This window comes from Drosophila persimilis, unplaced genomic scaffold (genome assembly GCF_003286085.1).
Source record: "Drosophila persimilis strain 14011-0111.01,24,50 unplaced genomic scaffold, DperRS2 tig00000002-arrow-pilon, whole genome shotgun sequence".
Classification (NCBI taxonomy): Eukaryota; Metazoa; Arthropoda; class Insecta; order Diptera; family Drosophilidae; genus Drosophila; species Drosophila persimilis.
Genome location: NW_020825289.1, coordinates 16,848,471 through 16,873,695, shown reverse-complemented (window position 1 = coordinate 16,873,695; position 25,225 = coordinate 16,848,471). Strand labels below are relative to the sequence as shown.

At 44.9% G+C, this 25,225-nt stretch overlaps 8 protein-coding genes across 21 annotated transcripts; 6 read left to right on the top strand and 2 right to left on the bottom strand.

Moving 5' to 3' along the window:
* The first annotated feature begins 59 nt into the window (after positions 1-59).
* LOC6592961 (carcinine transporter) lies at positions 60-2,221 on the top strand. The gene is made up of 4 exons (XM_002017927.2): positions 60-300; positions 358-673; positions 735-1,790; positions 1,852-2,221. The coding sequence occupies exons 1-4, from the start codon at positions 188-190 to the stop codon at positions 2,167-2,169; spliced, it is 1,803 nt and encodes a 600-aa protein (XP_002017963.1). The 5' UTR covers positions 60-187; the 3' UTR covers positions 2,170-2,221.
* A 784-nt stretch (positions 2,222-3,005) lies between these two features.
* LOC6592962 (transcription factor BTF3 homolog 4) lies at positions 3,006-4,532 on the bottom strand. The gene is made up of 2 exons (XM_002017928.2): positions 4,462-4,532; positions 3,006-4,381 (listed from the first exon to the last, which is right to left on the bottom strand). The coding sequence occupies exon 2, from the start codon at positions 4,379-4,381 to the stop codon at positions 3,869-3,871; it is 513 nt and encodes a 170-aa protein (XP_002017964.1). The 5' UTR covers positions 4,462-4,532; the 3' UTR covers positions 3,006-3,868.
* A 1,260-nt stretch (positions 4,533-5,792) lies between these two features.
* On the top strand, positions 5,793-15,229 carry LOC6592360 (protein shisa-5). Of its 12 annotated transcripts, XM_002017929.2 has the most exons (5): positions 5,793-5,942; positions 5,996-6,136; positions 14,214-14,337; positions 14,408-14,476; positions 14,570-15,227. In XM_002017929.2, the coding sequence occupies exons 2-5, from the start codon at positions 6,034-6,036 to the stop codon at positions 14,727-14,729; spliced, it is 456 nt and encodes a 151-aa protein (XP_002017965.1). In that variant the 5' UTR covers positions 5,793-5,942; positions 5,996-6,033; the 3' UTR covers positions 14,730-15,227. The 12 variants fall into 12 exon arrangements, with proteins under 12 accessions (XP_002017965.1, XP_026842062.1, XP_026842064.1 ...); XM_026986261.1 differs by lacking the exons at positions 5,793-5,942; positions 5,996-6,136 and adding an exon at positions 6,919-7,029 and having other exon boundaries at positions 14,570-15,228; XM_026986264.1 differs by lacking the exons at positions 5,793-5,942; positions 5,996-6,136 and adding an exon at positions 9,056-9,227 and having other exon boundaries at positions 14,570-15,229.
* A 296-nt stretch (positions 15,230-15,525) lies between these two features.
* Positions 15,526-16,794, top strand: LOC6592361 (venom allergen 5). The gene is made up of 3 exons (XM_002017930.2): positions 15,526-15,966; positions 16,025-16,419; positions 16,475-16,794. Exons 1-3 carry the CDS (start codon positions 15,841-15,843, stop codon positions 16,746-16,748), a joined length of 795 nt encoding a protein of 264 aa, XP_002017966.1. The 5' UTR covers positions 15,526-15,840; the 3' UTR covers positions 16,749-16,794.
* A 35-nt stretch (positions 16,795-16,829) lies between these two features.
* Positions 16,830-17,859, top strand: LOC6592362 (venom allergen 3). The gene is made up of 3 exons (XM_002017931.2): positions 16,830-16,998; positions 17,054-17,445; positions 17,512-17,859. The coding sequence occupies exons 1-3, from the start codon at positions 16,852-16,854 to the stop codon at positions 17,795-17,797; spliced, it is 825 nt and encodes a 274-aa protein (XP_002017967.2). The 5' UTR covers positions 16,830-16,851; the 3' UTR covers positions 17,798-17,859.
* A 143-nt stretch (positions 17,860-18,002) lies between these two features.
* LOC6592363 (venom allergen 3) lies at positions 18,003-19,030 on the top strand. Of its 2 annotated transcripts, none has more exons than XM_002017932.2 (3): positions 18,003-18,140; positions 18,198-18,637; positions 18,706-19,030. In XM_002017932.2, exons 1-3 carry the CDS (start codon positions 18,003-18,005, stop codon positions 19,001-19,003), a joined length of 876 nt encoding a protein of 291 aa, XP_002017968.2. In that variant the 3' UTR covers positions 19,004-19,030. The 2 variants fall into 2 exon arrangements, with proteins under 2 accessions (XP_002017968.2, XP_026841876.1); XM_026986075.1 differs by having other exon boundaries at positions 18,685-19,030.
* Positions 19,031-20,114: 1,084 nt separating this feature from the next.
* LOC6592364 (odorant receptor 49b) lies at positions 20,115-21,487 on the bottom strand. Its single transcript, XM_002017933.2, has 4 exons — positions 21,055-21,487; positions 20,609-20,991; positions 20,339-20,548; positions 20,115-20,274 (listed from the first exon to the last, which is right to left on the bottom strand). Exons 1-4 carry the CDS (start codon positions 21,485-21,487, stop codon positions 20,173-20,175), a joined length of 1,128 nt encoding a protein of 375 aa, XP_002017969.1. The 3' UTR covers positions 20,115-20,172.
* An 826-nt stretch (positions 21,488-22,313) lies between these two features.
* On the top strand, positions 22,314-24,081 carry LOC6592365 (probable cytochrome P450 9h1). Of its 2 annotated transcripts, XM_026985610.1 has the most exons (3): positions 22,314-23,065; positions 23,117-23,955; positions 24,027-24,081. In XM_026985610.1, exons 1-3 carry the CDS (start codon positions 22,346-22,348, stop codon positions 24,052-24,054), a joined length of 1,587 nt encoding a protein of 528 aa, XP_026841411.1. In that variant the 5' UTR covers positions 22,314-22,345; the 3' UTR covers positions 24,055-24,081. The 2 variants fall into 2 exon arrangements, with proteins under 2 accessions (XP_026841411.1, XP_002017970.1); XM_002017934.2 differs by lacking the exon at positions 24,027-24,081 and having other exon boundaries at positions 23,117-24,020.
* The last annotated feature ends 1,144 nt before the right edge of the window (positions 24,082-25,225 follow it).

Here is a 25,225-nt window from a genome sequence, read left to right as displayed (position 1 = left end):
CCACAAATCTCGAACCTTGCCCACGCCGCGGTGTCCAATTAATTAAAACAGATGAAAGGCCGTAATGTAATTATGTTCAATCAGCCCCTGCGGCGATTGCAGCGCGCCAATTCCTGGCGTGGAAGTGGACAAGGCCCCCAGCATCAGCTCTTTAGTTGTGCGCGCGCTTGGCTCGGATGCAGACGACATGGATTTCGATGAGGTACTTAAGGAGGTGGGATCTTTCGGCCTCTACCAGAAGGTCATCATATGCTCGGTGTTACTGCCGGCTGCTCTGCCCTGTGCCTTTCACGCCTACAGGTGACCGTGGCTGGATTCATTCTTCCATCCTTATAATCCTGTGTGCCATCCTTGCAGCCAGCTATTCATCGCGGCCACTCCACAGCACTGGTGTCGAGTGCCAGAGCTGGAGCCATGGACCCAGGACTATGTGCAGTTGGTGAAGAACCTGAGCATCCCGAGGAACCGTCATGGCGCCTACGCCGAGTGCTCCATGTATGCCCGCAACTACAGCGATATTGTCCGGTATCTGGAGTACCGACCGCCCATCGATCTGATCAGGCAAGAGGCTGAGAATCTGCTGAAGCTGCAGCCGGAGACAGCGCGGATAGTGCCCTGCCAGCATGGCTGGCTCTACGACAAGTCCATTTACTCCAGCACAGTGGTCCAAGAGGTAGGTAAAACGATCTCAATCAGCTCCTCTCTAACTCCAGACTTTCTCCCTCCGATCGCAGTGGAGTTTGGTATGCGACAGAAGCTACCTGGTGACCCTAGCACTGGTCATCTTCGGTGTGGGCGGACTGCTGGGGAACTACGTCTTCGGCTATCTGGTGGATATGTGGGGCCGGCGACCGTCCTTCTACGCCTACCTGCTGCTGGAGATTGCGGCATGTGCGGCAAGTGCCTTTGCCTGGAACTTCCCCGTCTGGCTGGGGCTCCGCTTCGTGGTGGGGCTGACAGTGCCGGCCATACTGGCGAGTCCCTACGTCCTGGCCATTGAACTGGTGGGCCCCGATCGCCGCGTCTTCTGCACAATCGTCTCGAACATTGCCTACTCGTTGGGACTGGTCATACTGGCCGGCGTTATATACATTGTGCGTGACTGGCGGGAGCTCAGTCTGGCTGTGTCCATGCCCCTGCTGATGCTGTTCTCATGCTTCTTTTTGCTGCCCGAGTCTCCTCGCTGGCTGATGGCAGTGGGGCAGACGAAGCGGGCAACCAAGATCCTCAAAGTAATGGCACGCGTGAATGGAGTGCGCATCACCAGGGACTTTGTGGAGCGGTTGCAGCATCGTCTCGCAACAACGCATGCCGCGGAGTCGTCGGCCACCACGCACTATGGTATCTTGGATCTGTTCCGGGGCACCAACATGCGCCGCAAAACTTTGATTATCACCCTTATCTGGTTCGCCAACACCAGCGTGTATGTCGGCTTGAGCTACTACGCTCCTGCCTTGGGCGGCGACGAGATATGGAACTTCTTCTTGGCCGGGGCCGTGGAGCTGCCCACGTATCTGCTCCTATGGCCAGGACTCAGCTACTTTGGACGGCGCTGGATCCTCTTCCTATCGATGCTCGTGGGCGGAGTGGCCTGCGTGGCCACGTTCCTATTTCCGAAGATCACGTTGCTGCTGTACTGCGTCGGAAAGATGGGCATCAGCTCGTCCTTTGTGGTGCTGCCGCTGTTGGCCTCCGAGCTGTATCCTACGGTGGTGCGGGGCCTGGGCATGAGTTTCAGCTCCGTGGTGGCTATGATCGGGCCTATTGTCATTCCCATTATCAATCACATGGTGAGTGTCCATTAACCTGTCCAGATCCCGATCGGTTACCTTAGCATTTGTTTCGTTGCAGGGCCAGCAAATGCTGGCTCTGCCGCTGATTGTGATGGGAGCGCTGCTAATTGTTGGCGGATTCGCCAGCCTACTGCTGCCAGAGACGCGGAATAGGAATCTTCCCCAGACCCTAGAGGAGGGCGAGGCGGTGCCGCTCAGTATTCTGCTTTGCTGCTGTGTGGAGAGCGGAAACAAGAAGAGTCGCCCTGAAAATCGTCGCAGGGTGATTCCCGAGGTCGGTGCGGCAGTTTATCATCGCGTGGAGAGTCCCAGCTCTGGTCCTGCCACCTGCAAGGTTGTCTGCAGTATATGCAAGAAGGAAATGCGAACATTGTAATTGGTTCAAACTTTCAAAAATGATTGAAATTAGATCGTATCGTATGTTAAAATATTGTTTTGTTGTTTGGGCGGGAAAAAAGATAGCCAGTTGGCAGCACTGTTGCCTTTCTTGCAAGGAAGCTGCCACTTAGTTCCATATCTACAGTAAAGGCAAAAATATTGGGTCAGGTCGCCGAAAGAAGATACGTTTATTGTTTGTTGCAGCCCAAATTAACACTAATTCTTCAATTAAACTATGTACAATTTTGCAACTTGATGTTTATGTACTTGCAATTGTACATGTGCATTAACCTTTGCCCTTTGCCACATATGTTTTACTGGCGCAACTGATAAGAAAATCACCCAACCGCAAATTGTAGCCTAGAAGGTTCAAGCCTATCAGCACACCGCAATCCGCGAATCGCAACATTTTAAACCATTTACAATTTGAGTTGGCCGTGACTCATGACAGAAATTTAAAACAAATCGCACCCATACTGCCAGGAACGCATGCCTAACACACACAGAACTGATGCATACAGGCAAACGTTGGGTTTTTGCTCTTCACCTTTTGCATTTTGCCGCATATTTATGTTATTACGAGAACCCTTGCCAGGCAAAACCATTATTTAATTAATGAAACGCGCTAAAGTTCAGTTCTTGGGCCCAAAAACAGCTGCCGATTGCTTTCAAAGCCCGAATCTCAATGTCAACAAGTTTTGACTGCCGCGTGCTTTTTGTTACCCCCCTTGTCCAAAAGGCGTTGTCAGGCATACACACACATGCGCGCACACCAAGACAGATTATGCAAGAAAAAAAAAATTAGAAACGCCAGAAATAAAATGTCCAGAAATATAAATGTTTTCTTTCCAGTTCTTTTAATGTATGTATGATGGTCTAAAAAATACGTTTACAAATTAGAAAAATGTTTTCAACAATTTTGGTTCAAGTTCGATTTAGCTTTGATAGGGACTCTCTTGTTTACATGAGTTTTTGAAGCCGGGGGGATACATCATCATTGGGTTGGTTGGGATTTGAATATAGAACAGAAAGCAGGTTAAGTATGAGCTAATGCTATAAATAAGTATATATTCATCCTTCTACTATCTGTCTCTCCATCAACCTGGCAATGACTTCTTCTGGAGTGTCTGTGTTGTCCCCTAAAATCACTTTTCAAAATTCAATACCTCCTAAAAACCGTATAAACTGTATGTGTGTTTTTGTGGGGGAGGCGGAAACAATACGAGACGGCGGCGTTGCGGATGTGTGTGTTTTGTTTTTCGTATAGAGGGAAACGTGCTTTAATCGCATTGGAAAATACATTTTACCGTTGTACAATTCGTCGTTTCCAGCTACACTAAGAGTAGTTCTAAGATTGAAAGTTCCCTTATTATATTAGATATAATTATTATATTTAACGTGTTGTGTTTAGCGCTCGCTTGGATGCCGTTTTATTTGTGTTTAGTTTAGTGTATCATGACCCCCGAAATAGAAAAAGGAACCGGGCGGGCGGCGCATCCAGTGACAAACCACATGCCATCTGTCCTACTCCCATCCCACACAGCTATCCAGACGGGAGAAGAGGATCCGCTTGACGGTGTGTTCTGTATGCCAGCCGCTAGCCCCTTCTTTCCTTCTGTCGTCGTATGTTTTGTATGTGTGTTGTTTCTTGTTTAAAGTGTATGTGTGTGTATCTACGCCTCAACATCGTTGACTTATTAGGCCGAGGCCGCCACTTCACCAGCCTTCTCGTCAGCCTTGGCAGCGGCAATAGCCACCTCCTCGAAGTTCTCGACCAGATCGGGCACATCATCGTCACCGGCATCCGCTCCAGCAGCGCCGGCAGCACCACCGGCGGCGCTCTTGTTGGCGATTTCCGTGGCCAGCTTCTTCAACTGATTGATGTCCTGGGGTCCCAGTTGTGTGAGGATGCCAGGCACCATCTCGGTGATCGTCTTGTTCTCACCGTGGCCAGTGATGGCGAACGTGTTGGTTGGCAGCGAAGCCTGCGCCTTGGGGTTGTTGAAGTGGATGACGGTGCCATCATTCTTGATGATGTTCACCTCCTCAATGCCGGGAATGGTATTCACCGACAACTTCTTCAGCGACGACTGCAACTTCTTGTCGTCGGTTGCGGGGGTGGAGTGCACAATCTTCTTCTTGCGACGGGGGGTGCCCTTGCCGCCAATGCGCACCTGCGCTTGCAACTTCTTAAGCTTCTCCGGATTCATCTACACACACGAAAAGTTCAAGGTTTACAGATTAGTCCACGCTATTTTTAACGCCGATTCCAGTTCACTCAGATATTTACATTGCTTTTTACTAAAATTTACACAGAGCTATGCCCGAAAACACGTGCGCCCAGTGGATGTCAAAGTCAAAAGAAAATCGCCATGATAAAAACTAGAGCTGGAGAGACATCGATGTAATCGATGTTTTTTCTCAAATATCGATGTTTGAGTAGATTTACACTAGCAGAATCTTCAAATATTATTAGTATGATTGACCATAAGATTAGTTTAAAGTATTTGCTTGAAGGATTTATTTTTTCTCCTTTTCCCTCAGTCATAGGCAGAACGAGCAAACGTAACTGAAACTCAATAACTCAACCTACTGTAAAAAGGGGATTTATTATTAATTAATTTCATGTTTTAGTGTTAACATTAATTCCAAAGTTTTTTTTACGTGGATACATTTAAAAAAATAGAAAATGTATAAAAAATTTGAAAAACATCGATGTTTCATCGATTTGCCTCAAAACATCGACGTTTCTCCACCTCTATGGCAAGGCATATACGCGGTCTTCCAGAAATATACCGAAATATTTTAACTCATTTTAAAAATATACCGATGACAAAAACGAACTTAGCTCACTTAGACCCCCTCTATTTAAACAGTCCACAGACTTGAGGTAAATGGAGGAAAAAATTACCGATTGTAAATATATTGTACTCATTCTTGGTCTCTGTAAGAAGACATTAAACTCAAAAATAGAGGTTCGATAGCTTTAAAAATGAAACTGACTATTTTCTGCATATATTTCAAATATTTTCTTTCGGTGAAATATTAAGTTACACCCTAGGTCTACAATGGGTTAAGGATTGGAAACCATATTCCTCGATTTTGATATTCGATGTAATATTACTAGCTAGCTAGGACTTGCATACGTTAACACTTAATTTTGACCGATTGAAACATAAATTTTCCACACGATTTGCTTATCTTAAATACTCCCTTTTATTGGGGTATTTCTTAAATAATGTTGGAACAAATGAAGCCAAAGCGCAAAAACCAGAAAGGTACAGGCAATCAACACTGATATTAAGTGTTACCTATCGATAGGTGTTTGATTAGCCCGATGTGGTCTTAAACTGACACATATAAGAATAGCTATTGAAAATAACATTTTCTAATCTGTTAAGAAAATATAAAAGTGCCCTGGTGTCTTTTTATTTATACTTATTTTGTTTCGATAGTGTGACGGAACAGCTGCTGCAGTACTGTTTGGCAGTACTGGAAAACACCTCAAGCTTTGCGAAACCTTGCAACACTAACCCGACCGTGCTAACAATTATTGCAAGCGGAGTTTGAGATTAGCGTTGATTAGATATTGTTATTTGAATTGATTAAAATAGAAGCGTGCTTTGTATCGCCAGTGAAATTGCTCAGAGGACTGAACAGTACACGTGTGTATAGAGAATTCTTAAGGCTCAGAGTGCATTTATCGCTGTGCCGCCGACTGCAACAAGTGGAATTTTCGCTGAATATTTAAGCCCCAGAATCTAAACAAACGTAAGTTCCCTTCCCCCATCAGCGCAATCTTTTCTCACATGTGAAATCCGCAGTGGACGACTTCGAGTTTGACGACCTGGACGATTTCGCCATGGATTTCTGGAGCGTTTTCATGTTCTTTGTCTTGACGTTCCTCATAATGAGCTGCTGCGGCTACTGCTGCACCAGCAGGCGCCAAGGCGCGGTGCTCTCCAGTGAGTATAGATCAAATTTCTTAATCAGATAAGAGCGCCGATGACTCATAGCCCCTTCACTGGAGTCAGCAGACATGTGACGTCTGTGTTTTCGTTGTTTTCCGGATTAGTGATAAAGTGAATTTTCTAAGAGATTGCAAAAAGAGGGGCATAATCGAAAAGCTCCCCCAAAAGTTTCTTTGTTTCTCTTTTTGTTTATAAATCAAGTGTGTTCTTCTACGCTGCTTCGTAAACAAAATCAATTATGTTCTCTGCCCTATAGCTCTATATTTGTATGTGTATATATAGGTAATTTGCTTTATCAGTGTATAAATAATTATCTAATTAACTTTATATATTCATATCTTATCGAGCGTATAGATTGGGATTCGCGTTGGAGCCTCAGGCTGTCCGGGAGTCTCCTACTATAAATCTACTACTATTCCCACTCTCTGAGCAGAGCATTTGCTACCTCTAAAAACCGATCTGTTCTATCAACGGTCGCTATCGCTGTCTTTGGGAAACCATTGCAAATATCCGTCAGATTCTATAGGCAGATTGACGCAAAGTCATTTGAAAGTTACCGCTGACTCAAACCCAGTAGCACCACCTCGATATCGCTTCGATTTACTTTAATAGATAACCACATACGTACATACCGTCCTTTGTATGTAGGTTCCATTAATATCTATGGCACATGTCTGGAACACATCGAAAGTAATTGCCTGCAGTACTCACTTGACTTTTAAAACCCACACGTCGCATAAAAAACCCACTCGAAATGATTTATATATACTTCGACATCTGGTTCCCCATTCTGATGGTGTTCTTCATAGTGATGTTGATCCTAGTTCTGATACGCATCCGTCGGGCCCGTCGAATGCGTCTGGCCAATGGTGCTATAGTCTCGAATGGTGAGCAAACAAAAGTGATTAAATTGTCATCATCAGATGATCGGATCGGTGCTCAATGTGGTTTGATTCTGGGAACAACTTCAAACACAAGAGCCATTAAAATCTAATCGTAGTGCTCACAAGTGGCATAGACTTAAGACGCCATTTGCATTGGGCGCCGTAGAAAATGTATACATATATATTATCGCTCTAATTTACAAATTATAAATGTGGGTTCCCGTTTCGATTAGGGTGTGTTTTGTCCTGTTCGACAATCTGCCTTGAAAAACCTTTGACGTCAACTAACTCGTATGCGTCTAGTAGAGTCGATTTATGTATCTTCTTGATCTGGGAGGATTAAGTATGAAAGATAGCAAATGTATAATAAATTATACCAAGTTGTTCATTTTAAGGAACATTTTTTTTTTGTTACCCTTTAATCCAAGAGTACAGAGGTACATTGAATTCGTAGAACGCATAAGGTATATATGTACCATTGTCTTGATTAGCATTATTAGCAATAAAGACGCAGAAACATGCTTCGATCCTTCGATATGATCCATTTATAGTCTGAATGAACAAAACAATTTCGCGTGGGCGAAAAAACATTTTCCATTGGCAAGGGTCAAAATGAGAAGTTTGAACGTTTCATCGAGAACTGAGACAATATTTCAATGTGGTTAATTTCGGAATGTTGCGCATTGTGCATGTCCCTTTAAAATGGTTTTAATTTTACTCAAAAATCATTTATACTTTTTTTTTTTTTTAATTTAATGCTAAGCAGTTTTGTGCGGGATACAAATTTCTTGGGTTAATAAAATTGAAATAATAGTTCGGCTATCTCTAGATTGGTAAATTTTTCTCGAATTTATGATGAGTCATTGTATAAATTATTTTAGCTTCAAAAATTTAAAAAATATCGGGACAGAACTATAAGTCCATATGTATATAAAAAATGAGTACCTGGTGGTACTATAGTGTTGCCAACTTTTTGACTAGTTGTGATTAGATACTTGTTTAACACTTAAGATTACAATGTTTTGTAAGGTGGAAGCGAAAATCCTGAAGGGGATATTTTTTAAGTTTCAACCATTGTCTGGTATGGGAAAGCAGAAACGTTTCCTTCCGTGCAGATCAATGGTTAGTAGGTGATTCTTCCATTTATGAAGCTCTGATTTGAAATTCGCCTCAGACTTTCCTGATTCAATCGATGCACTCCTACAGAATTATTATTATTTTTCTTAAGACAACAATCGGTATTCCAAGAAAAATGGTCTGTGGGAAAGGGTAGGATGTCCGTACTCATGAGTATCAGTTTATTAACATAGAATGAGATACCAACAATGGGGTGTAAACAGAGTATTTGTTGTGTTAGCACTTTAGAAGACTTTATGAGACAAAGAATGCATAACATCTGGAGTTGTGATGTTTTTCTGGCCTGGATCCCCCTCCACGTGTTGTGATAAGCGTAATTTAATAACTTGATTACTGCTGACGTCTAAGCCGATCGAAGATTTGTGCGAAGTAGGCAGCGCACACTTTACTCACAAGAAGGTGATAATCGCTTCAACTTGAGGGTGGTTTCTGGTTTCTCTATGTATGTACATACGACAAATGTACATATGTACATATAATTTTGGAACTCGGAATAAAACTCTTCTCTTTTGATTGATTCGAACAATTGACGTAGGTTTCAAGCTGTAAATACGCTGTACACTTGACAGTATTTATGATCCCCACGGCTCCATGCTCTCTTTCAGCTTGGTATCAGGAGAGTTTAATCGCATTACGGGCTAAACGTCACAGCCAATGCGACGGCCCCATATCTTATCTGGTCCTCCGACCCCGAAACCCCTCTCAGGCGGGATACAAAAAGTCCGTCTGGGGAGTCTTACAAAAACCTATACGGAGGCCACACTGGTCACTCAGTCAATGTCCAACGTCTGCGCAATGAACAAGAGGAACGCTTTCGATATTCGCCATTCAGTGGAGTAGTTTGAATCCAAACGGACAATTCTTAAAGACTGAAAGAGACCATAATCGAATATATCCCAAGCAAAAGATGCCGCATGTGCCCGGTGAAAAGGATCTGACGATCTCAACGATTGTCTTGTGCTCGATCTTCGTGATTGTTCTCTGTGCAATACTGACGGTCATAATACGCTCTGCCATCCGTAAGAGAAAGCAAAGAACACAGGACAAGGGTGTCATTGAAGCAAGTTAGTATCTCACCTACACGGCGCTTTCGTTCGACTTGAATTTGGATTAAACTTAATGATGATTGTGAACAATTGTAAAATAATAATAGACAATTGTACCTTTGAAGGGGTGGCTTGATTATCTGAAGAACTCTTGTTGGAAACCGATTCCGGTTTCTTAAATTCTCCTTAAATTAACCTACAAGTCAAGAGTGTCAATTCCTCGCTTTGTTGTTCGATTTAAGCACTTTTTATTCCATCAGCTAATATTTAACCAAGAAAGAATAACAATATATAATATACAAATACATTATACCTAGGCTACATTTTATATTCTTAGCGTATTATAAAAGAACAACAACACAACATTAAAAATGGTTTCTTTGTTTTTTGTTTCACCGAAAAGATAAATACCCATTTTAAAACGTTTTAAAATATTTTCGCAGCACTTTTGGCACTCAGAAGGTTGTATCTTCAAAACAAGGACTCATCAAGCTCTTTCGGCGTCGAAAAACATTTACCACTCAATTTGTTTCTGCCATATAGGTACGAGTATGTGAAGTCCCCTTCCCGCTCGTGATTTCACCGAGCCCCAAAAGCATGCTGTTTTTTTTTTAAATTTTCATTTGGGTTTTTAATTGATTCAAAAGTGATGCAGGTTCACCACAAAAAACAGTTGTTCAACTGTTTGCATAGTTGATTCCCTGACACTCTCGTAATTGTTGAAGTTATTGTTCATCAATCGATTGCCAGAGGGCAGGGGGCTTAGATGTTACCGGCGATGGATCATCCTTTTTGCTCTTCTGGGAATGCTGCTGACGTGCCTCGAGCTCCTGGCACAAAATGTGCACTCCGGCTGTTGCACAGCTGGACTTTATCGGCAACTGTTTCTGCTTCCAGCTAATTTCCAAGTCGGCCAGAAGTTGCAGTTGCTCTTGCACCTGCCTCTAAGAATGGCCTCATTTAATTTGCATTTGTTGCAACCAGTTTCGATTTGTAGATGCAATGGCTTGGACGACCCTCCTCCTGCTATTGGCAGTCGCGATGGTGTTCATCGCCGTTTGGATAGCTTGCTTGTGTCTACGTGGCTGCGTTGCCCTGCAAATCTACGAACAGATTCTGTGTTTTGCCAGTGAGTTTGTAATGTCGTGATTCCCCATTAAAGAGAGAGCGCGAGAGTGACTCGACTCTCTAGAGAGTTGATCAGTCGCCAGTTTCAGTTCGTTGCATTCAAACGTGTTTTTTTTTTTTAGTTTTTAGTTTCTGTTTCGTGTTCTACAGCATGACACATAGTGCTATTGAGAATTACATTCCCTTTCTACTTATCAAAATAGTGGTAATCGTAATCATCTGTTCCGGCCTGCATTGCTGCAGGGTTTGGTGCAGACGGAAGAAGGAAGGTATGACAATGGACTATCACGTACATATAGGGACAACTAATCTTATCTTATCTAAAAGTTGGGCAAAGATCTTGCTTATCTGAGCATTCAGTGAGCTTCTTTCACTTAGTTTGATCTGGTTATTCTGCCGTATTAGAACGGGTTATTCCGCCATGAACTTTTTCATTTTCGTTCCTTGGGATGATGATATTGTGGCTATAAATGTGGCGTACATTGGCGCTTTCGTGCCGTTTCTAGTGCTATTGGTCTGTGCTTCTTGCTGCTGCTGTGTCAAAAAATCCAAGGAAAGACGTCAAAAGACGGATCGTGAGTAATTCAACCTGTAAAAGCCTTGCAAATAATGGCACTTCAAGGAATATGTAAAACGGTTTCAAATGTCTCTCCGATAATCATACAAAATTGGTTTTCAAAACCATCTTAATGTTATTTGTTATGATCTTTCACGTGAATACAGAATATTTTCTTATATAAATATTCCTGAAAACTGAGATGTCCCCAGTGTATTAGTCACAACGTTTTCTATGGATTATCTAAATGAGATACGGAGCAAAGCTACGGCGTTATTTCCCTTTTCGAAATGAGAGCCAGTAGCAAATGGAAAAAAGCTCTACGTCAGATAACCGGAATTGCATCTGGTCATGGCATGGCAATGCTCTTAAATGACGTCACTCAGCGTTTTCTTGTTAGCTTTTCATGCCTTCGATCATACGAGCGCCGCTCGCTTCTGGGGCGATTTCGGACTTTCCCACTATAAACATTCTTGGCTATCGGCTACCTGTATGACAATTAATTTATTGCCTAAGAAATACGATGGGAAGTGATTCTATTTGATAAAAGACTTTTATTTTATAATAGAAACACCATATATGCCCGATATATGACGATCGAACATACGATCGTAACTGCATTTTGGTCATTTGGCTGTGCAAAAACCGACAACTAGACAGGACGAAGCTGTGACATTTACACATATGAAGAGTCATTTTAATAATTGATATAATGAATCCTCTAATAAACCATAATTGTGCCGAAGCAATTAGGAAATTACCTGATAATATATATTTATTATCATTCACGATGAAGTAAATTATTTCATTAAATAGCATAAACACATTAGAAATAATCATTAAGTGACCTTTTTGCATCGTCCGACCAATGTAGATACAGTTCTTTGTGGACTAAAGAATATTTCTGGAAACGGTCCCACAGAGCTCTGACATGTATTCTATAACAGAGTATTCCTAAGCTATAAATATAAGCTTAAAGATTAAGGAAGTGTAATCCCCACTAGAGTGTAGACGATGACTCTGGGGTTTTATTGTATTTTCACACTGATAGCAGACTGTGATTGATAAATGACACTGCTGTACTCTTCCAATTGCTTCCAGTTCTACTATTTACCAACTCGAATCATTTTCTAATTACCAAATAGAACCTTAATGTGTCGCACTTAATCATCATATGGCTGGGCCATCGAGAAAATGATTAGGTGAACCATTCGGTTCAGTTGAACCCTGTAAACATGAACGCCACCATATTCGATGTAATCGAGAGAATTTCGCAGCGATTGCATCTGAATTGTAAGTTCTTGGCATTCGAGCTTGGAACTTTGTCTATTTTGGTGGCTCTGGTGGTGGTCTATGCCTGGATCGTGGCCAGAGACGTGATCTAAAACGAAATATGAGCAACCTAACGATGGAAGCCAACTACCAGACCGAAGGGTCCTACCACCACACCTACCTCTATGTGAACGTTATGCGATTTCTCATCAAGCTGACCTTCTACTCCGTGAGCAGCTGTGTTCTGGTCAGTGCAGTGTATTTGGGACGTCGCCAACGTCGCATTCAGGCGCTCAACGATCTCCGTAAGTTCCGTGACGGGTAGTTTTACTGCGAGTGCGAGTGCGAGTGCGCGTTCTGATAAGATATCTTTATGATTGCGATTGCCCTTTTCTTTGGCCATTACTGGCACTTTTCCAACTGCGAATCTAGCGGCTTTAGCTTTGCAGTTTGGGTTTAGTCTTTGTGCACTGTTGAGGCCGTGAATGTCGCTCTAAAGTATTAAAATCATGGATGATTCGGGCCTATACTGGATACTCTTCTTCACATTCTCTGTCTTCTTCCTGACCTCAGTAGCGGCATTTCTCACCCGCGGACGCAATCAAAGGGCGCAGCTAACCAAATGTGCAGGTGGGTCTCAGGGGGTTCCCTCCCAAAATAGATTGATGCGATCAATCAGCCAATTTCCGTATCAGTCAATTTTGCCTTTAGGTTAGCAGCCATAAAAACATTAGTTCGTTTCGCGTGCTCCAACTGAAAGCATTGAATTTTTTTTTAACTCGAAATGGACTCCGTTTGGATTCCCATTATTTCATTTATTGTGTTTTTGTTAGTCTCCGTTGTTATGTTTACAACACTGTTCTGTCTGGCCAAGAAGTTTAGGAGAATGGGTAAATAATTATTACTACACTTTTTGCTGAAACTTATCCCTTGGAATCACAGAGCAGAGAAGAAATGTAAACATGTGTATGTCACCCCAAGGCGTAATCTCTTATCGCGTGGCCATAATCGGCCATTGATTAGACACGGTCTGGGTGTGGGAAACAATAGAGCTGTCATACGAGAGCTTTTCAGTTCGTTTCCTGACCTGACGGCAAGGTGTTTGTGTTCTCCGTCTCGCAATGTTGGCGTTTTTCATAGCTCTGTCTATCGCTTGCACGATATTTGTCATTACATCAATTGTGGTTTGCATACGGCGCAAGCAAAAGGCAAACCGAAATATTGGATACACAATCAATGACGGTAACAATCGAAGTGGGGGTTCCCCGTTCGGCTAACGAATTTCACCATGCCTTGATCGTAGCCAAAAACTATACGAAAGAAAGATAATATGTGCTCATGGATAGATCGTAGTCATCGTATTCGCTTATCGGTTCGGTTATACTCGGCCATTGATTAGACACTTTTCGAGTATTGAAAATATAGAGCTTTCATATGAGAGCTTTTCAGTTTCGTTCGTAAGGGATCGGAAGGTGTTTGTGTTTTCGTCCAGTCCTGTCCAGAAATCGCAAATGTCCGACTTATTGATTGGCCTGTCAATCGGCTTTGCTATATTCACCGTTACCACGGCTGTGGTTCTTATACGACGCAAGCAGAAGGCTGCCCGAAATGTTGGCTATACAATCAGTGAATGTGGTAAATACAAAGCAATAGTCAGAGAATATTGTGGCATACAGATTACGAACATATGAGTCACCACTGAGTTCGCAATGGGTTATCTGGTAGCTTATTTTCAGGAATTGATTAGATACGATCTGTGTTGGGGACGAAAAGCTGTGCTTTCGTATTTATCGTATCGTTTTCCTGACCATGACGTTAATTATTTTCTCCTAGAAGCCAGGACACAACGTTGCAAACGCAATAGTTGGTTCTGGACGCTTCTCAGTCCGGGACTCCATCTGTGTTTTGTTGATGGAGCTTTCAGATTTTTTTGAGGTTTCTTATAGAGAGCGGTTTGTATTCCATCGGAATGCATAAGTCTTTATCAACACTTCGATCGCTTAGAATGTCGTTTCTTAATTTCACAATTCTAATCTCTGCCGTTGCAGCTCCAGTAGTGGTGACTTCCGCTACACACACAGCCCCTGGCGGTTATCCTGTTACGCAACTGCCCCCGCCTGGCTATCCGGCTGGAAATGCCTACGCCGCTCCATATCCGGCACAGACCACTGGGTAAGTGCAAATAATTGGCAAAATCAAAATGCATTTTCCATATAAGCATATCAATGTCTTTCTTCTACAGCAATGTGACTGTTCAGATGCCCATGCCGATGCAACAGCAGCATCAGCAGATGCCGATGCCGTTGCCAGGGTAGGTGCTATGCTCTAGGGCCCTGGTCTGGTCCTAGTCGTAGAAAAGTTCCAATGAAATGCAAATATTAATATTTTGTTTCCACATTTGCAGGATGCAAACGCATGGCGTGGCATATCCCCCGTATCCTGGGGCGGGAGCATCCAATATGAATCCGCCGACATACGATATGGCCGTTGCTAGTCCCGGGCCCAGTGTGATGCCCGCTGGCTATGAGAAGCAGTCGCCCTACAATCCCAACTTTGGGCAGTAACGATGGAGCCGGAGACCTCAGCTGAAAATGATTTAAGGAAAAGTTTTTGATACCATTTTTTCTTTGTCGATATACGCTTTCATTAGTTCTGTATCTTTTTATACATCTCTTTATGAATTGTATGTACTCTGATTATCGAAAGTGAATTCCACATTAGTCAACGATTCGATTCTCTCCTCCCATGAGAAAACCAAAGTAAAAGCGACAGCAGAAAAAGCCATTTTTATATTCCTTGTGATGTATGTATCTGTACATATAGACTTAGCAGGAGCCTAAGCTTAATATTAATTTATATATCTACATTAAGGAACTCTTACACAAATGAACACACCCACACACAATTACGTGAAGTGCTAATGTTAAACATCATAAAAACAAAAAAAAAAAATAATAAAAACGAAGTGCACATCAACTACACTCGACTGCGATTCTGTATATTCCGATGTGCACTATCGGGGAAAAAAATGAAATAAAAACAGAAACAAACCAGAAGTGTGAACAAGTTTTTAATTATTCGATTTCCAAGAGTGATCTGCTGCTATAAAAATGAAATTGCAGTGGAGAGGCAAATATACCATTTTTTATCAGATAATAGGGAATGATTCTGATATTTTTTCCGGCTGAGTCGAGTGCTGGCCCAATTGCTGCTTTTGATATAATTTAATAAAGTGGTTTTAAAGGAATTTGATTGCAATCTTAAATGGTTCTTTCAGTTTTCGTAGAATGAGAGGGTAAAAAGTGATAGAGTAAAATATTGTTTATATTTTTGATTTATTTATTTTAAAGTATTAGGATGTAAATGATGTATTTATACTGTGATTGGAAACCCATTCGCAACTGAATGGGCCTGATTAGGTAGAAAATCGGTAGTCAAGGGTAAAAAAAGGCATATGTACATTGTTAGGGAACGACAGAGCGGTAGCTGGTTTTACCTGGTCCACTCCTGGTTCTCCAGAGAGATGTTATACGCGATAATAACCGTGAGATATTTCTAAGGCCAAACGTTTTCACTTTGTTCACGCTTCTTTAAAGTACTTCCGTGTAATTTTCCGCTCAAGCGACCACAGTCTGGGATGCGTGGCCTTCATTTGAGCCAGATTCTTAACTCGAAATGTGGTTCAAGCTTAGCTTAGCGGTCTGTCTGTTCCTGATCAGCGATGGGGTGGGATCCACTGACTACTGCAGCAATGATCTCTGCCCGCCAATGAGTAAGCACATTGCCTGTGAGAATTATGGGGTAAGTTCGCATAGAATTTACGTATTCTGGCGGACAGTGGAAACTTTTTCTGTGCAAGGACTTTGACGAGAGCTGTGGAGCTGGAGCGGCCATCTTGAAGTTTTCCATGCATCTCCGGGCCCAGCTGCTGTCCAGCTTAAACTCATTCCGCAATGGCATAGCTCTGGGGAGATACCCGCCATTCCGCCCAGCCGCCAGGATGACCACCTTGCGATGGAGCGAGGAGCTGGCAGGCCTGGCCAAGTTCGCCCTGCGAGGCTGCGATAATTTGCAAGAGTACTGCAGCAATACGAAAGCGTTCAAATATGTTTCCTACATATATGGAAGCACTCGATGGGTGCACCATGAGAAGACAGCAGAGTCGGTTCTGCAGTATGTGCTGAAGTTCTGGATTGACGATCACAAGAGCTGTACGACGGATCACATCAACGCCAAGAGGCCGCCGAAAGATGGGTAAGCTGGATGTGATGGGTTGGACCGAATGATCTTAGACGAGCTTCGATTTCAGTAAATGCCGCGGCTACTTCACCCAGCTGGTTCAAGACCAGGCAGACCACATTGGCTGTGCGTTGATTGAGCGGCATGCCGGCAGCGGTAGCCAGCACTTTTACGCAGTACTCTGCCAGTTCTCGCGGGGAAAGATTGCCAGCCAGCGAGTGTACGAAGAGAGTTCGCATCCGGGCGTACGGTGCTCTTCTGGCACACATGCCACCTACCAGGGTCTCTGCTCGCCCGATGAGCATGTCAATGCGAATGCTCTGCAATTAGCCACCCTCCATTGAATCGGTCACACCGATAGCACTGAATAAAGTAAATAAATTAGCTTGATCCGCGATCTGAGTTATACGTGCCACGCTGGCGATGATAAACGGAAGGTGCTACCGAATGATTTGCCCACTACTTCTGCTCTCAGTGCTGTTCCTCGCAGCAGAGGGATTTCTTGAAGAGAAGCCCACGGTGGCGAGCAAGAACCTGTGCAGACCCGATCTCTGCTCACCTCAGATGAACCACGTGGGCTGCATTGAGAGCAAGGTATGTTTATGTGTATGAGGGGACACACGTGGTGCAGCTCTCAACTCATTCGCAGGAGTTCGCACCGGCCTGTGGCAAGGGCAATCGTATCATCTTTGTGAACGGCGGCCTGAGGCAGAGCATTCTCCAGAGCATAAATATCATGCGGAACTACGTGGCCAGTGGGGTGGGCAACTTTTCGGTCGCTGGCCGCATGCCAACCATGAGGTGGGACACCACTCTGGAGAGGTTGGCCAGCCTGCTGGTGCGTCAGTGCAGCATGGAGGGCAAGTTCTGCGCAAACACTGAGAAGTATCACTATGTGTCCACCACCCAGCTAAGCGCCACGATGGAGAGGCGCAGCAATGTCGCCCGTCGTGTGGTGAACAAGCTTCTGCCCACATTATACCATGATCTCTTAGGCTGCCACATGGACAAGGATCATAGGATTATGCCCCTGGCCGAAGGGTGAGTGAATGGATTCTCGGCTCGAGCAGTCTCATTTACCCTTCATCCATCCCATGCTCGCTCTAGAGTCTGTGTAGGCCACTACATACCCCTCCTCCAGGACAATGGGAATCGCATGGGCTGCGCCATTCGCTACAAGTCCGATCAGGGCGGCAATGACACCATTACCCTGACCCTTCTCTGTCACTTCTCGCGGGCCAACGTGAACAGCAATCCGCACTACGAGGTGGCCACCATTCCCGGAGAAAAGTGCAGCACCGGTAAGAGCAAGCTCTATGCGTTCCTATGCGATCGTATCGAAGTGGTCGACGCCAATAATGTGGGTGACATTGAAGGGACTGCGTTATTTTAATGACGTGAGGAAATGAATAAAGTGGTGAAGAGTTGGCACTGCATTGGTCTTTGCTTCCAGAACGTGCTGTGTACCGAATCGGGGCTGGTGGGGTGTCGAATTGAGTCAAGTGATAGATCCGCCTGACCAGTAATCGATTTGGGGTCGAACTCTATAAAAGACCGCCCGCGAGGTCAGAGCTGGCTAAGTTGGCTGCCTCATCGAGATGTTGGACACAAAGTGGCTGCTGCTGCTGCTGTGGCAGCTCTGGAGCACTAGCACTCCAGTAGCGCAGGCCTTCGACTACTGCGATCCTGCGCTTTGTCCCGGCCCCGAGAAGCACATCGCCTGCAACAATTTTGGCGTAAGAGTAGGGTAATGGCCAGTGTGTTCAATTCTTACAATGCCTTGACCGTTGCAGGAATTGGCGGACAGTTGCAGTCCGGATGCGCATGTGGTGCGCATCACGCCCACCCGTCGCAACATGATTCTTAACGAGCTGAACGAGTACCGCGATCGGATCGCCAGAGGAGATCTGCTGGGCTTCAGTCCGGCCACGCGCATGGCCACGCTCCAGTGGGACCCGGAGCTGGCCAGTTTTGCCGAGCTGAATGTGAAGCGGTGCGCCCTGGTCAACGATCATTGCCGCAACAGCGAGCAGTTCCGCAACGTCGCCCAGGTGGTGGCCGAGGGCGGCTGGCAGGGATCCCCCGAACGACCAGATCCTGCCTCAGCCACCGATCGTACGGTCGAATACCACACCGAGGACGAGGTGATCAAGGCCACGCTGGAGCAGATGTTTGCCGAGTACAAGGAGTGCACCATGCGCGATATCATAGCCTACAGTCCTCCCATCAGCAGGTAGGGGCTCTGTCGAATCCAACCTACCTCTCATTTGACTCTCACAGAATTCTCCACTTGCGCATCAGCAAGTGCATTGCCTACTTCACACAGCTCGTGCGTGACAGCACCACTCACGTGGGCTGCGGCATCCTGCGGGAGTCCCGCAACACCAGCAACGAGGCGGGTCGGTGGCTGATCAGTGTCCACCAGTACATGACCTGCAACTTTGTGCGGGCCAGCGATGTGAACGCCCCTGTCTACCAGAGCGGCGATAGGTCGGCCACCGATTGCCGCAGCGGCCGCAATCCGATCTTCATCAATCTGTGCTCGGTCAATGAAATCTACGACACTTCTTCGATCATGCAGGGCCTTGGTCTCTATTAAGTTATCAATTATAATACTTTCAAACCATTTGTCCAAGTTTATATGTGTAGGGGAAAATGAATGAGGGTTCTGATAAATTACCCAAATATAAAAGGGAAACTCCCCTTAGGTCTTAGAAGAAGTACGGCCACTCGGAATTCGGATGTGGGGCAGCGCGGTTAATGGAATCCTTATGGAAATTCAACAGATCCAAACATTAGGGGCAGTTCTAAAAGAGGACGGATTTTTCATTGGTAAAGCATTTAAAGGATCCTTTGCCACTTTAGACAAATTTAATTCGAATACATAAAATATTTCTGTGGTGTAGCTTATCTGTTGTACTGTACAACTTGTACAGCACTGAATGAAAGTTTTTTTATCATTACGTAGATTTTAATGAACTTAATTCTCCTTTTGCGGAGTGCATTTTCCGCATTTCACCTGCACAGTGTCAAGCAAATTGAAATTTGCTTGCCTTCGGCTCCTTTGGCGCTCCTGCTCTTGCCCTCCGGCTGTCCGTGGCTGCATCCTGCTTGGCAGCTTTCGCACCTCGGCGACCTGTCAGCCAGCGGATGGCAGTCAAAAAAGTTCGTTGACAACTTTAGCAAACAAATTTTTTATCGCGCACGTTCCATGTCTTCTTCATCTTTCCTATTTGATTCCTGCTCTACCTGCTATATACATTCATGGTATATATATTTTTAGTACTGGAAGAGAGTGTGAAAAAAGTGGCAAATGCAGCGTTAACCACAACGAAATGCAGAAAATGAAAGAGCACAAAAGCAGCGGGAGGTCTAGTCGTTATTACGACCATTAAGATACCCTTAGAGACTTAGAATAACTCTATTTTTGGCTGTAATTGCAGGAAAAATTTCACCTGATATTAAAAGTGTTGGGGTCCCTGAAATGGTGGACGGTCGCTGAAGTGGTGTCGGCTTTATCGACTTTATGAGGTCAGATAAAATACAATATACCCTTGTACTCTTCAGATACCAGGTACAACAATTGAGTAGAGCATGGCTATTTTTATTTGTAATATATATAAAATCAGTTTTTGTTTTAACATGATTCATTCAATTGTGAAATGTGCGCAATTGTGAACGGAGTTTTCAATTCAAGTGATGCCCATTATATGTGCAATATGTGAACTAAATGAACAATCATGCATAAGTTGAATTATTTCCACAAGTTTATCCATAGACCCGTTTAAGGACCGTAAAAAATGTGTAAGTTGTGTTGAGTAGATTCTGGAACAGTTCCAAGGTAATGGGACGAACGTTTCCCAGCAATATCTGAAACATTAAAGGAGTCAAGGTCAAATTAAAGTCCATTTTTTATATTTGTTAGATCTCTCACAGAAGCCGGACGCTGGGCCCTCATTATCATGAACAGAATGTTCTTCCGCAGGGGAATTTCGAAGGTGTACCACTCCGTGTCGTACGCAGCCATGGCCACGGCCAGACTCTGTTCCCTCAGCTCGTTAGCGTACCAGTAAAGCGCCAGGATTTGGGCCAGTATCATGTTGATGTAGAGACAGACAATAATCAGTTGGCTGGTGGAGTCGACCTGTCAGAATGGGAACTACTATGTATTGCCTCATAGGTATCTAACGCGCTGCCTTCTTACAATGATAAGCATGAAGAGAAGCGCACAGAGTAGGACGGAAAAGGCTAGCAGCTCGAAGAGGAACATCATGGTGGTCAGGCCACTGATTTTGTCCACATACGCTATTATGCTCTGCTGATAGCGAATGCATTCGCCTATCTCGGCAGCCAGGTGCCTCGAATTGCGCTGCCCTGCCGGATGACGGACGGCCAGGAGGCGTAGGCGGTACTGCAGGGCCTTGCAGCGGACAATGCCGAACATAATGAAGGCCACAATGAGGCTCGTGTAGGGAATGTACATGCAACAGCCCATGGGGGTGATGAGCATCTGAAAGACGTACCACAGCTGGTAGTAGGGCGTTGTGTACTCATCGACACCAGGTATCCGGCTGCCAAAAGGGAGCACTGCGGGTGGATGTAAAAAGAAGCCTCTGGCAATTTGATCATTGATAGTGATTTCCCACTCACCTCTTTCGCTGGAGCTTAGGGGGTAGAGGCCGAAGCCCACGCTGGTGAGCACACCAAAGAACAGATTGCCCCTGGCCATCAACATACCCTGTCGATTCAGGTCGTCCAGCAGGCCGGCGATATACGGGTCCTTCTCGCTCGCCAGATCGTAGTAGGCGCTGGTCAGGCTCTGGATCAACCCCACATAGCCGTCCTGATCCTGCATTAGTAGGACGGCCCTCAGCACCGTATTGATCCACAGGACCAACATGTAGCCGTTGCGGATTATGCCGGTGATTCCCTCTTTGGTGGTCACCATGTACACCACCTGCGTGAAGATGTGAAAAGAAGCCAGGCAGATGCAGACATACCGCTTCACATTTCGGTCGTAGAGCAAGGCCCAGAATCGCAATATGCAGACGTTCATGTAGATCAATTGGATGTCTTCAAACATTGCTTACAGTTGCTTGGGTGTGTGTTTCCAATGAAATGCCTTGCTGACTCGCCCAGCTAGGACCTTTTATAGATTTCACTAAAGGGCTTTGATGTTTGGCCTTTTATACACGGTATTCGGAGGCCAGAAGGATGTATAGCTTTTAGGCATTTGTTTGTGTAGAAAGAGCCGCTTCGACCACTAATATAAGGAAAGGAAACAGAGTACAGGGTATGCTACATTCGTAATAGCTTTTCATTTGATTTTTGTTGTGGCACACGTCTTGCATCAACTCCCAGCTGAATGCAGTTTTTGCCTAAATTGCTGATGATATTGCAGAATTTTTTCCTGGTTTTGTGGATTTTGGTTGTATATTTGTTGCATTTAATTGGGAGCATATTGATTTCTTTTGAAACTTATTCGAATCAATGACGGTGTAGGGCTGGCGAGGGGTGGCCAGGATGGCCAGGATGAACGTTATCCGAACATGTGTTATTTCAATTCATTTTTCATTGGGCAAATAGGGAATGCCACATGGAACCACATGCGTTTTAATTCATTCCATTCGAAAGCAATTTGTCTAATGGAATTTTTGATTATGTGATTGCCACTGCAGTCAACCGCCAAATAAAACAATGCCACTAATATTTCAGATCTAAGAGCAGATAAAACATTTCGTATTTCGATATGAGTAGTGACCGGAATCCACTCAAAGTCGATCGTGTGATAACACAACGAAGAAAGCTCAAGCTTTTCAGCGGAGCTTTTGATAGCTGAGCGGAGAGAGCTCCGCTCTCTATAATATCATCAATATAATCGTATGTATCAGTTAATTTCCAGCGTTTCACTAGTGCGGTTCAATTAAGGCTTTCTGACATCATGGAAAAATGGATCGTTGTGCTCTCGCTGGTCGTCGTGCTGCTCGTTCTGCTTTACAAGTGGTCCGTGGCCAAATATGGTATACTCACCGAGAGGGGCGTGCCACACGCCAAGCCCACGCCCCTTCTGGGCACTATTCCAATCAGGGGTATGTTTACGGGGCTGCCCGTGCTGAAGTATATGATCGAGCAGCACATGCAGTACCAGGGGAGCAGGGTCTATGGTGTGTACGCCCTGAGAGATCCCCTCATCTTCCTGCGCGATCCCGACCTGATCAAGCTGGTGGGCATCAAGGAGTTCGACCATTTCGTCAACCACCACAGCATGCACAACAACGTGCAGGAGTCGATTCTCTCGAAGAGCCTCATCTCGCTGAAGGATGCCCGCTGGAGGGAGATGCGCTACATTCTGACCCCCGCCTTCACTGGGACCAAAATGAGGGTCATGTACCAGCTAATCCAGTCGTGCAGCGAGGAGGCAGTTCGGCATATTGGGGAGCAGTTGGCACAATCGAATACCGGGGCCATTGAGCTGGAAATGAAGGATTACTTTACGCGTTTCGCCAACGATGTGATTGCCACCGTCGCCTTTGGTCTCAGCGTGAACTCATTCAGGCGGAAAGACAACGAATTCTTTCGAATCGGACAGTCCCTGTCAAAGATTAGCGTCTGGTCAATTGTCAAGGCTGTACTCCATGCCCTGATGCCGCGACTAATGAAGGTGAGTCTGGGATACTTAATGGGTCTCTAATTTGGTGTTTCGTTCCCCCAGCTGCTGCGCATTCAGGTCCTGGACTTCGAGAAGATTGACTATTTCACAAGTCTAGTGAAGGTGGCCATGAGGTATCGCAAGGAGCACAATGTGCTGCGTCCCGACATGATCCATCTGCTGATGGAGGCCAAGCAGCTGAGGCATGCTGAGTTGGTGAACCAATCCAAGGACTCCAGTCGGTACGCAGATTTCACCGATGACGATCTGCTGGCCCAGTGTCTGCTTTTCTTCTTCGCGGGCTTCCAGATCATATCCTCGGCCCTCTGCTTCCTCTCCTACGAGCTCTGCATGAACCCCGAAGTGCAGTCTGAACTGTACAGTGAGATTCTGTCGGTCGACAGGGAGCTGGATGGCAAGCCTCTCACCTTCGACAGACTGACGCGAATGAAGTACCTAGACATGGTTGTCCAAGAGGGGCTTCGGAAGTGGCCCCCATCCATAGCCACAGATCGCGAGTGCAACAAAGACATCGACTTGTGTGACGAGAGCGGGGAGAAGTTGTTCTCCGCCAAGAAGGGCGATGTTCTGCAGATACCCATCTTTCCTCTGCACCACGATCCCGAGAATTTTGCCGAGCCGGAACGCTTCGATCCCCAGCGCTTTTCGGATGAGCGCAGGGATGAGATTAGGCCCGGCACCTTCCTGCCCTTCGGATTGGGTCCTCGGAACTGTATTGGCAGCCGACTGGCCCTCATGGAGCTCAAGTCTATCGTCTACCAGCTGATTCTGGGCTTCAGGTTAGTGCCTGCTCAAAAGACATCGACAAATCTGCTCGACAATATCATGGGCCACAATCTGCAGCCGAAGGATGGCTTCTGGCTGAAATTCGAGTCGCGCAAGTAATTGGATCCTATAGATTGCATTTGATCTGATTAATCGACTGCCGTTTTTCATTAAAACTTGTATGCAGCTCAAAGAGTTTTACATTAATCAACTGAGAAGGGGAGTCTATGGGAGTTCAGGTTCTGCCGCGGATTTATTCAATTAATTTCTTTCTCCACATCGAGGTCGAGTCTCAAATTAATAGAGAGTAATTTCAAGAATGAAAGGATGGCGAGCCGAAGCGTTATATACCTTTTAAAATACATTACCCCGTAGAAATTATTAATTATAGAATATTGATCTAAATTTGTTGGTTTTCCAGCGTTGTATCCAACTCAGTTTTAGAAATAGACGGACTATATTGATTCGAATGTTGATGATGCTCAGCAATGTAATACCATCCCAATTAGGTGCCGAAAATCATAGAACCCCCTGCAAGAGTATAAGAACACGTTAGGGAAGTGTCAGAGACAGGCGCCGTTCCCGTGCGAGAGCATTTGGCTTCTTGTCCAGTTCAGTTGTTGCTCAAGCAGGGCCGCTGACTCCTCCGGCCAGCAGAGAGAGGAAAAGTTTTTGACATTTTCCTTATTTATGTGCTTTGGGGGCAGTATTTAGGTAAAAGTTTGTGGCCCGCCTAAGCAGTTAATACGATATTGATTTATTCGCCAGTCAACAGCTGTGAGATAATAAATATTATGCACCCAAATACATACATATTCGAAAACTCCCGACTTGTCCAAGGCAAAACTTTTTGTTTTGATTTCAAGATTTGATTTATAAAGCGGCGGGCGATTAAGCCTTGATCCGCCCAGACTTTTGCCCAAGTTTTATAAGCTTAAAGTTGGTGGGGAAATGGCCAAAGGCTGTGCGTGGGTTCTGATTCTGGGTCGGATCGCATCGGAGTCTAGGGTGCAGTGAAACTTTCGTCCCCAAAGGCCGCACAAAAAGTTGGAAAGGCGCGAAAAAGTACAAAGTTTTTGTTTTTTTACTGCTGATAATTATTTTGTTTTGCTAGTGACGTTTGAAACTGTTCGCCCGGAAAAGCGCAATATTTTCTGCGTTTTAGTGTGGGTGGTTTGGTTTGAATGTCTGCTTAATTTAGCAGAATCTTGCAATTTGCAATGGGAACCAAGGGAGCCAAGGCAGATAAGGGATGGGGTAGCATAGACAGTATCCATGGTCAAGGATTCGACTACTACCAAAGCAGCTTGACCAGAAGCCGGACAATTTGCATAATTATTCATTGCGCAGCATTATGAGCATAAATAAAATGATGCTTCACTGCAC

Excerpts from the sequence above, each read along its gene's own strand:
- LOC6592962 (XM_002017928.2), bottom strand. The coding sequence starts at position 4,381 with ATGAATCCGGAGAAGCTTAAGAAGTTGCAAGCGCAGGTGCGCATTGGC.
- LOC6592362 (XM_002017931.2), top strand. The coding sequence starts at position 16,852 with ATGATTTGCCCACTACTTCTGCTCTCAGTGCTGTTCCTCGCAGCAGAG. Across the intron at positions 16,999-17,053 it reads TGGGCTGCATTGAGAGCAAG|GAGTTCGCACCGGCCTGTGG; the intron begins GTATGTTTATGT and ends ACTCATTCGCAG. Across the intron at positions 17,446-17,511 it reads ATTATGCCCCTGGCCGAAGG|AGTCTGTGTAGGCCACTACA; the intron begins GTGAGTGAATGG and ends TGCTCGCTCTAG.
- LOC6592364 (XM_002017933.2), bottom strand. The coding sequence starts at position 21,487 with ATGTTTGAAGACATCCAATTGATCTACATGAACGTCTGCATATTGCGA. Across the intron at positions 20,549-20,608 it reads TTCTCTTCATGCTTATCATT|GTCGACTCCACCAGCCAACT; the intron begins GTAAGAAGGCAG and ends CCATTCTGACAG. Across the intron at positions 20,275-20,338 it reads GGGCCCAGCGTCCGGCTTCT|ATATTGCTGGGAAACGTTCG; the intron begins GTGAGAGATCTA and ends TTAATGTTTCAG.
- LOC6592361 (XM_002017930.2), top strand. The coding sequence starts at position 15,841 with ATGTGGTTCAAGCTTAGCTTAGCGGTCTGTCTGTTCCTGATCAGCGAT. Across the intron at positions 15,967-16,024 it reads TTGCCTGTGAGAATTATGGG|GACTTTGACGAGAGCTGTGG; the intron begins GTAAGTTCGCAT and ends TTTCTGTGCAAG. Across the intron at positions 16,420-16,474 it reads AAGAGGCCGCCGAAAGATGG|TAAATGCCGCGGCTACTTCA; the intron begins GTAAGCTGGATG and ends CTTCGATTTCAG.
- LOC6592365 (XM_026985610.1), top strand. The coding sequence starts at position 22,346 with ATGGAAAAATGGATCGTTGTGCTCTCGCTGGTCGTCGTGCTGCTCGTT. Across the intron at positions 23,066-23,116 it reads TGATGCCGCGACTAATGAAG|CTGCTGCGCATTCAGGTCCT; the intron begins GTGAGTCTGGGA and ends TCGTTCCCCCAG. Across the intron at positions 23,956-24,026 it reads CTGAAATTCGAGTCGCGCAA|CTCAAAGAGTTTTACATTAA; the intron begins GTAATTGGATCC and ends ACTTGTATGCAG.
- LOC6592961 (XM_002017927.2), top strand. The coding sequence starts at position 188 with ATGGATTTCGATGAGGTACTTAAGGAGGTGGGATCTTTCGGCCTCTAC. Across the intron at positions 674-734 it reads CCAGCACAGTGGTCCAAGAG|TGGAGTTTGGTATGCGACAG; the intron begins GTAGGTAAAACG and ends CTCCGATCGCAG. Across the intron at positions 1,791-1,851 it reads TTCCCATTATCAATCACATG|GGCCAGCAAATGCTGGCTCT; the intron begins GTGAGTGTCCAT and ends GTTTCGTTGCAG.
- LOC6592363 (XM_026986075.1), top strand. The coding sequence starts at position 18,003 with ATGTTGGACACAAAGTGGCTGCTGCTGCTGCTGTGGCAGCTCTGGAGC. Across the intron at positions 18,141-18,197 it reads TCGCCTGCAACAATTTTGGC|GAATTGGCGGACAGTTGCAG; the intron begins GTAAGAGTAGGG and ends TGACCGTTGCAG. Across the intron at positions 18,638-18,684 it reads TACAGTCCTCCCATCAGCAG|AATTCTCCACTTGCGCATCA; the intron begins GTAGGGGCTCTG and ends TGACTCTCACAG.
- LOC6592360 (XM_026986264.1), top strand. The coding sequence starts at position 9,071 with ATGCCGCATGTGCCCGGTGAAAAGGATCTGACGATCTCAACGATTGTC. Across the intron at positions 9,228-14,213 it reads CAAGGGTGTCATTGAAGCAA|CTCCAGTAGTGGTGACTTCC; the intron begins GTTAGTATCTCA and ends CTGCCGTTGCAG. Across the intron at positions 14,477-14,569 it reads ATGCCGATGCCGTTGCCAGG|GATGCAAACGCATGGCGTGG; the intron begins GTAGGTGCTATG and ends CCACATTTGCAG.